Source organism: Hydra vulgaris, chromosome 12 (assembly GCF_038396675.1).
Source record: "Hydra vulgaris chromosome 12, alternate assembly HydraT2T_AEP".
In the NCBI taxonomy this organism is placed as follows: domain Eukaryota; kingdom Metazoa; phylum Cnidaria; class Hydrozoa; order Anthoathecata; family Hydridae; genus Hydra; species Hydra vulgaris.
This window is the reverse complement of record NC_088931.1, coordinates 44,835,001-44,845,000: the sequence shown is the minus strand read 5'-3', so window position 1 is coordinate 44,845,000 and position 10,000 is coordinate 44,835,001. Positions and strand designations below refer to the sequence as shown.

At 27.2% G+C, this 10,000-nt stretch overlaps 1 protein-coding gene across 4 annotated transcripts in view; it reads right to left on the bottom strand.

The window, feature by feature from the left end:
* Positions 1 to 10,000, bottom strand: part of LOC101235082 (CDK5 and ABL1 enzyme substrate 1) — an 87,166-nt gene that overhangs the window by 36,326 nt on the left and 40,840 nt on the right. For all 4 annotated transcript variants that reach the window (XM_065813403.1, XM_065813402.1, XM_065813401.1 and 1 more), the window contains 2 exons: positions 5,842 to 5,942; positions 5,131 to 5,237 (listed from right to left, as the gene is read on the bottom strand). In XM_065813403.1, the coding sequence (XP_065669475.1) occupies positions 5,131 to 5,237; positions 5,842 to 5,942 (208 nt within the window). The remainder of the gene's footprint in view (positions 1 to 5,130; positions 5,238 to 5,841; positions 5,943 to 10,000) is intronic.

Below are 10,000 nucleotides of genomic sequence, written 5' to 3'. Positions count from 1 at the left end.
AAGCGAAGCAATAAAGTGTAAAATAGCAGGTGTAAAGAATGGCTTAATGTAGTAATAGAGAAATAGCAAGAAAAACTTAGAAATTTCAGAGAACTGCTTCATATATACTCTTAAGTCATTTAAAACAACAGGTGGCATCCAACATCATGCAGGATGTTGGTTAATAAAAAGGTTAATAAAAAAATTAATTTATAATGAACTTACCTACCATATTTAGCCTAAACAATTAAAAATGTTCTTCTTCAAATACAGTTAGAAACATTTTACTAAGGAAAAAAAATTGTGTTTATGCAGCTGTTAGACAACCAATGCTGATAGCCAGAGATTAGTTCACAAGATTAAGGTTGTGTAGGAAGAGAATTGAGTGGTCTTTGGAGAAGTGGCAGCAAGTGACTTTAGTGATGAAAGTAACTTTGAAGTAATAAATAAAAAAGGCAAAGTTCTTGTTAAAAGATTAAAATCAGAAAAGTATCATAATCACTTTGTTATTTTTTTTTGGCTTAACACACTAATCAATAAGCTCATTTAAAATAATTCAAGCAATATGTAATCATAATCCATAACCATAACAACAGTTATTGGGTAAATACTCATTTTTTAATTTGTTCAATTTTTCAATAAACAAATTTAAAATATTTCATACAAAGAAAAATGAAGGATAATACAAATGAACTAATTTCCTAATTTCTTAGTCTGAATATATTGATTATTAATTTTAGCAACTTTCAGAAACTTATAAGAAAAATCTTACAAAAAACTATGAGTTAGTAAAAATCACAAAAAGATATATTTAAAACAGTTATAATTGTGTTTTTTTACTCAATTAATCTTTTTAAAAAAGATTAAAGATACCAAACACAGACATTATTAATATAAGAATATAAGGTCTCTCAAAAGACATAGGTGACTTTTTACACCATTCTACACTATTTAAAACCCAGTATATTGATTATTACAGTTCTCACTAGTCATAACCAGATGAAATATTCTTTTATTTTTATATAAAAAAAAAAAAAAAAATTAAAAGAGCACGATTGCCAAATTTTTGTCTTTTATCTTTATACACTGCTTAGCATTTAGTTTTTAGCAGATAAATTTTTCTAAAAATGAATTGTCTGGTTTTACAAGCTTACACTTCAATTGTAACTGACAAAGTTATCCAGAGTTTGTTGTACATGATTTGTAGAGACAACATACATGACATATGAAAGAGAAGGTTTCAAATTATTTAAGAAAAAAAACAAAACATGGTACATTATAAAAAAGTAAAGTTAATAAAAATGGTATTACTAATAATATTAAATTATTACATACAAAAATTCCTGTATATTTAAAGTAATCAAATTCTTATTACAAAATTTGGTTTAATGAAGTTTTTATTATTTACTATGATCTCTGTACAACTACAAATTCTACTACACACTAAAAAAAAAAAGTAGAAATTTCTACCTTAGGGTAGGATATGTGATATACCCTTAGTAACGTATAATTTTCTACCTTTTAAGGTAGAAAACTATATTAAAAACAATTATTTGTCATACATTTTTCTAACTTAAAGGTATAATTTTCTACGTTATAAGGTAGAAAATTGTACCTTACTAAGGGTATATCACATATCCTACCTTAACTAAAAATTTCTACCTTTATTTTTTAGTGTGTAGAAGCTTCCAAGTAATTACTATGCATTTCTTAGGTAAGTTTATACTTTTTATAAAGTAATTATTTTCATGATATGGTTAAACATTTTTACAGATTTTGAAGAAGTTTCTAAGTAGAGGCAGAGCTTTTAACATTGCATTAGCTGTCCAAATCATCTTGGTAAAAAAAAAAACATACATTGCTTTGCCCACATGTTAAATCTGGTTCATTCTTTTTTAAACTACGAAACTACAGTAATGTTTTATCCACTTGTAATGAATTCTCCCCCAATGCTATAAAAATCTGAAATTTGTATTTTAAAACAAATCATTTAGCTACTAAAACAGTTAGAGAATAAATCTGAGGGTGTGAGGGTATTATAAGAAGTTTAATACTACACATGGTCAGATGTTATAAGAAGTTATAGTACTACACACAGTTCCATGACTCAAGTCAGTACTAAAGAAAATAGTACTGACACGAGAAATAACCAACAAACACCAACAAACACCAACAAACTCAAAGAGAAACTCAAGAATTATCTTAATAAAGCTTTAAAAATAAAACTTGGTACTATGAAAGGTTGCCTGTTTTGCTGCTTATTTTCACTTGTAGACCCAAGGTTTCACCCTTTTGCTATGGTTAGTACACATGAGTAGCAATATTTTTTAAATTAAGGGTTTTATATTAGAGTTTTCTTTCTCAATAAGTTGCCTTTGCCACAATTAAAAAGCATAACCAGCCCAAGTATGGAATCAGTTTAACATCATGGTGAAGGAAAAAAAAAGCTTAAAAAATTTTTGGATAAAAAAGATTCAACAACAAGATGTGAAACTCCACTTTTGATATGATGTGCTAACTTACTTTTTGGATATAGTCAACTATATAGTTGACTATACCCACTTTTAGTTTTTAAGCACAGAGTTTAAGAACTAAATATGAAACTAACTAGTAGTAAGTGACCAAGGCTCCCTATTTCCTAAAAATGAACCTTTTTTCTTTTTTCTTTAAAGAATCATAAAAAAAAGACTCAATCTGAACAAGTGTTGAATTGACAATTAACTTTAGCATAGGAAGCCAGAATAATTTGGATGTTTAACAATGGGTTAATCTGTTTAACTGACAGGAAGAGTACGGCCATTATATTCAAGAGTCAAATTCGAGTAAGATTTCTTTGCAAATAACTCTGCTTTATTCTGGGGAGAAGTAAAAAGATTAGACCCATGAATTAGAGATTAAATGTTAGACTTAATTTAGTTAATGGCACTGTTGAAGACTAACCAAAAATCTCTAGAACGTAACATCTGAAATAAGATACAAGATTTAGTAAACTGAGAATAGCAGAGCTTAACATCAAACAGGACATTTTTATATTGGCTTTTTGGATTAATAAAAAAACATTTGAGCCGCTCAGAAGCCAATGTGGTTAAGTCTAAAACACAAAAATTGAGAAAATTATTATTTTTTGATACATTAGTTTTTAAAATTCTTGGTTTATTAATTTAATTAAAAATTGTATGAAGTCTTTTTTCGAGACTCTGCAAAAAACCAAGATTTGTACAGGATGTGTAAATAAAAACGTAAGTATTTTTTGAAATAATGACAGCATCTTAAAAATTTTAAGAACTATATCTTTTGGCAGCTGAAAAAGATAAGAAATTTATGTAAAAATAATAAAATAACATTTATTGTCATAAGTTTTATGTTTATTCATCATAACAAACATCATCTTCCGAGTTATTTAAATATAAATCTTGATCTCCACGTGTTGTCCTTAATGTCCTGTAAAAGTCGTGTTTAATTGGAGGTATATTCTTTAATAAACACATGATGTCTTTTTTTAATATAGGTTAAGCTATATTTTTTAGAATTACTCGCCTAACTATTTTTGTTTTTTTATATCAATTACATGAAAGGTATCATTCTCGTCAAAATTATATTTGAACTTAATGCTGCTTGAAGTTGACATTTCCAGTTTTATCAATCTCATATTAAGCCAATTGACTGTTAGTTTACTTTGTTGATTTTTTTCTGTTGGTAATAGCTTCTTTCAATGGTTTTATGGAAAGAAATTCTTGTGGATTCATTTCAATAACTCTGAAAGGGTTCTTTCTTTTACTATTTTGTATTATATGATACCAGTCACTAGGGTTATAAATATACAGAATTTTTTTTGCATAAGCAAAGCTTATATAACTGCAAACTCAAGCTTATCAACTGCAAACTCAAGCTTATCAACAAGCTTATCAAACTCAAAGCTTATCAACTGCAAACAAGCTTCTATAACTGCAAACTCATTGGGCAAATAACTGTGCCTACTTAATAAAAATTTAAGTTCCATTGATTCAGCTTTTATATCTTCACTCTGAACCAAGTTCAGAAAACTTAACACAGTTTTTATATTTCGATTCTGTCCTGAACATGAACCTGAATACATTATAATTTTTTGAAAACCTTTGCGTACAATTTAATGTGTTTAGTTAAACACGATGACATTTCTTGTAAACCTCGCGCTGCTTGGGTTATAGGCCAAACATACATGTAGCCCTCCTTAATCTTTAAATCATGGCAATCAAGATTGTATACATATAAGTTTCTCTTGTAATAAGCCACTGATGTGAATAGTTTCAGAAATGGTAATGCTTTTTCTAAATCAAAACTAAACAGGTATATTTCATCTGAAGCTCCTAATCTATCATTAGCTATACTATTACTATTTTTTGATAACATGAACTCTAATTAACCCACTTAAAAAAATATTTTGCTTATGATGATCATTAGGCTTGTAAAAATTTTTTATCGCCTGTTTACTTTGATAAAAGGTTATCTTGCGATTACAAAATCGTAAACAGTTACAAGGTTTATTATCAAATTTTTTTGCAGGAATTATTCTTTTATTTATATTTTAATATTGTTTACCTTGTATCATTTTTTGTTTCTCAACATTTCTAGACCATTTCCCAGGATTACTGCTACATTTTCTACTAACTTTTCCGTTATTTTGATTTTTTTTCTATATCTTTGTTATCTGACGATGTATTAGAATCAATACGGTTAACTCTCCTAGAATTAGGATGAAATATTGTATCACTTTCACTGCGTTCTATTTCCATTGAGAATTTTAGTTTTTATACCTTTACAATAAATTTTTTTTATTATTTTAACTTGTCTAGCTTTTCCTACTTAAAATAATATTTCCAACCAATCCTTAATTATTATCATTTTTTCAAATATATTCAAACCCTGAAATAAACAGTTAATGTTATAAACCTTAAACATTTAGTAAAAACACATCTTGCTATTTACTAAAAATGCATTTTAAAAGGAACTTTTAAAAGTTGTAGTTCAAAGGTATAGCTGACACAAAATCTTTTAAATTTTATCATAGCAGCCGCAATTTATTTGGACTGTTAATTTCTTATTTTACAGAATTAAGAAAAAAGAAAACTGTAAACAACTTAAAACTATTACATTAAAAACTTGATATCGTACCTTCTTAGCTTGGTTAATGTGATAGTAACTTGAGGAAATCTTTCTCTGAACCGCTCATTAATATCTTTCTTTAACTCAGAAGGCTTTGCAAACTGAATAATAGAGACCTAAATTAAAATTTAAATGAATAAAACACTTAAAAAAGATTTATTTTCTTGTTATTATTTTTAGGACTCAATAAGTTCAAAATCAGTTGAAAATCTTTTAAAATGTTTTTCAAAGATATTCAGGTATTTAAGATGAAAGATAAATGTAATAATATCTAAGTCAAACACGAATATACAAAACAAGGTTTGCTTTTATGCTTATTTCAAACTATATTTATGTGCATTTTGCAAGTGTTTGATGAATAACTATAAACTCGTAATCTTTAAATTTGTTGTAATGGTTTGCTATGGACTTTCTCTTTATGATTTAATATCTAGTTAATATCTTAAGTCATAAAAAACATAGTATGCTGCAAGTGCGCAATGCTACATACATCTTTTTAGTAACAACAAGATATTAAAAAAAAGTTTATACAAGAAATACAAAATAGATTGTAATTTTATGTTTTGTATGTCTTTCATGATGCTTAATGCTAGTTTTTTATTATTAAAAACTTATATTTTAAAGAGTTTCAGGATTTTTGGCTCTAGCAAACCTTTTTTTTTTTTTTCTTTCTGTAATTTGAATCTATAAATAAAATAAAAAAACATAAAACTAACAAACCAGACATGAAGGAAGATTAAGAACAGTTCTGTGTTTTCCCAGTATTAATTCTGGATCATCAAGTTTTAGGGGATCATAGAACAATGGTGGATTTATATGATCTAAAAACACAAAAAATAAAATATAAAAGCAACTATCTATTAAGCTGGAGAAAAAAAAACACACAACCATATATACACAAACAATCATAAAACACACAACCATATATACACAAACAATCATAAAACACACAACCATATATACACAAACAATCATAAAACACACAACCATATATACACAAACAATCATAAAACACACAACCATATATACACAAACAATCATAAAACACCCAACCATATATACACAAACAATCATAAAACACACAACCATATATACACAAACAATCATAAAACACACAACCATATATACACAAACAATCATAAAACACACAACCATATATACACAAACAATCATAAAACACACAACCATATATACACAAACAATCATAAAACACACAACCATATATACACAAACAATCATAAAACACACAACCATATATACACAAACAATCATAAAACACACAACCATATATACACAAACAATCATAAAACACACAACCATATATACACAAACAATCATAAAACACACAACCATATATACACAAACAATTATAAAACACACAACCATATATACACAAACAATCATAAAACACACAACCATATATACACAAACAATCATAAAACACACAACCATATATACACAAACAATCATAAAACACACAACATGAGTTAACTTGAGCTGCACTACCTCATAATGATAAATATATTGGTTTTAAAATGTAAACTTCTTGTCTTAATTGATTATTGTTTTAGTTTCTGTATGACGTAATATTAATTTTTACTCAAAACTCATAAATATTTGTTACAACATTCTTTCACCTTATACTATTTAAGTATAAAATGGCTTTTTATTTTTGAAGGAGACCTTTAAAAATAAAGTAAAGCAACTTTTAAAATATAGTAAAGCAACTTTTTTTATTTTCAACATGTCTTAAATGAGCGACACCTGCTGTTTTAAAGAAGCTGTAAAACATGTTTATTTACAAACCCGAAATATTCTACTTCTAATGTCTTATCCTAATGTCTTCAACATTAACATTCACCAACTCAAATAGCATTAACTGGGAATGAGTTGTGGTTTTATTTGAGATAACTGTCCAACTTATCTCAAATAAAACCACAACTCATTCCCTGTAACAACATAGTCTCCATAAATTTTTTCTGAATAGGAATAAATATTCTTTATGTCTCAACTCTTTTTGACTTTATCATTTAATTTGTGTTCAACATGATGCTCATTTTCTTTTTTTTGGTGCGTTGTTAACAATAAATTTTAAAATGATTAAATGTCGAGGTTTCAACTGTGTCATGTATTGCATGTGGGTTCTCTTCAATAGCAAAGAGCAATTGCTCAATATTCTCAGCTATATTCACCATTTTGTTAGCTGTTCTCACCTTTTTTATATCTCCCTTAATTTAATGGTGAATATATGGGATGATACCTCCATTCAAGCATTCAAACTAAATATTTTCACTATAACTTGTTGTAGAGCTTAAAGGGATCCCCAAGTGCCGGAACATGTTGCGTTCATATTTAGAAATTTGTTTAAAAAAAAGGTTTAGGCTAGATTTTTTTAATTAAAACTAAATAATAAATGCATATCAATAAAACTAGAATTTTTGTTTTAGTTGAAACTTGCTTTCTTCATTTTTTTTTGGTTCTCAGAGTTTTTATAATATACGCCACAATCTGCAGACTAAATAATTTATTTCATGCAAATTCAATTTATAACAGTTTCAGTATATGGTGCCATTGTGAAATTTTTTAAGAGTTGGTATTTTTTCAAATCATGTTTCTTTGTATAATTCTTTACTAAATCCAAAATAAACTTTGTTATTACATTTAAAAATGAAATTGATTTTTAAATTTCAGTAGTGCAACTTGTTGTTATTAATTGTAAATCTTTATCTAGATTTTTATATTAAAAAGTTAGTGTACTTTCACATCTTAACGAAATATATATTAATTGCCTGTGTAAGAATATATTATATCTAAATTTGAACCCACTACTTTGACAGCCGCACCATAACATTAGTGCATTACAACAATTGCACTACACTAATGTAATGCTTATCAGGGAAAATTAATGTATTAAAACTTATTTCATATGATCAACAAACAACGCATCTTAAAAAAATAAAGCAAATATATAAATTTATACATTTTTATAAAATTTATATAAATTTATACATCTTTTATAAAACATTTTTCTTAATTTTTTATAAAAGATATATTAATTTAAAAATAGTCTTGACAATTGACGAACTAAATATATTGTTTTATTTTTCATTATAATACCTTTGGTTAAAACCATTTGATTTATACCTATCAACCCTGACCTAGGATAATGAATGCTAGATCTTATTGACTCTATATATGGCTTGTGCCTTATATTGGTAGTAGCTATGTGACTGTTTTTGACATCTCCTAATAAGGGTATAGCTCTAAAACTCAGATTGTTTCTAAAGCTACCTATTGGTAAGGTTTCCTAAGTTCTGTAGCAGGTCTTAGAGATGGTTCTATCTGTCAAGGTATCAGAGTATTACAGAGTATTTCTGTCAACAGCTTATTTTCTTTCTGTTAAACCCTGATTTTAATAATGGTTGCTTGTATTTGTTGCAATTTGCTGGGAGTGAATTCATTTAAAATAAAAACAATTAAAAAAAACTGCAATATCACTTAAAAATGCGTAGAAATTGATGAAACATAGAATCTGGGGAACAGTTGTTTTATGTAGAGTACCAAAAAGATTTATCCTTGGCCATATATTGTTTCTTGTTTTCTTATGATTTCTATGAAAGCCTTAGACACTAAGAAGGTATAAGATATGCTGACAACACTGTTATTTTTATTGTGGAAGCTTAAAAAAGATTTAACCTAAATACAAAATTACTGTTTCAAATAAGTTGATAATAAACTTTTATAAAGGTTTATTAAGAAACCTTTATTAAGAACCTTAATAAAGGTTTATCTTAAAGAATTTGATTAATGCCTAAACTAATTCTACATTTTACTGCTAAAGCCACGCTATCAGTTAACAAAATGTAGTGGTGCTTTTGTTAATGTATTGCCCAACTAAACTTATAACCTTGGAACAAAACCAAAAAGATCAACTTAATTCAATGTTAGAGTATCTACTCTCCTAAATCAATGCAAGATCAAAACTACAACCATACCACTGACTCCAGTACAATCCCTTATTAAAAAGAAAGTATGTGTTCTTGGTCCATAAATGCTTCATAGGAAAAACTCGCTCAAGCTACATTATTTTGTTCATACCAATCATTCAAAAGTCAACTAGATTAAACAACATTAACATAATTCTGCCTAAAGTGAGATTAAAATATGGTCAAAATTGATTCATTTACACAGGCGCTAAATTTTGTAGCTAAACAAATTAATGTTTAATTTGAAAATAATTAACAATGCAGAAGATATTTAAAACGTGATTAATCTCTTTTATAATTTTATTAATAGTTTTCAAAAATGTTATTTATACCTAGATTAATCTCTAACATTTATATTTTAATCAATTAATCAAATGATATTTTGTTTGCCTTATTCTTATAAACACTTATAAATATAACTACTCTTTATGCAAATATTTTAACCTTACTATTATAACAGTATTTTATCATATTTTAAAAATGTATTTTATTTTACTTTTATTTTAGTAGTTTTAATGTTATTTTATCACAGGACTTTAATGCAAAACAGTTTTTTATTTACTAAGTAACTTACCTGTCATGATCTTATATTTATGTGGTAGTGGTGTAGTGATAGAGCGCTCGCTTCATAAGCAAGAGATTCCAAGTTCGATCCCGCCACATCCCTGGTAGTTTCTCCGCACAGCGGCCTTGTTTGTCAAGGTTCGTGTTTCGGAGTAATAGAGTTGAAAGAGGGTTATACCACAAATAAGTAGCCTCCTCGTCTGTAATGGCCTTCTCGGCCTTGAGGAGGAGAATTAACAAAACATAACAAAAATCTGGAATAAACATGTGAAAATAAAGAAAAAAATGTATTTTTGAAAGGACTTTTAGATAATTGTATTAGCTTAATT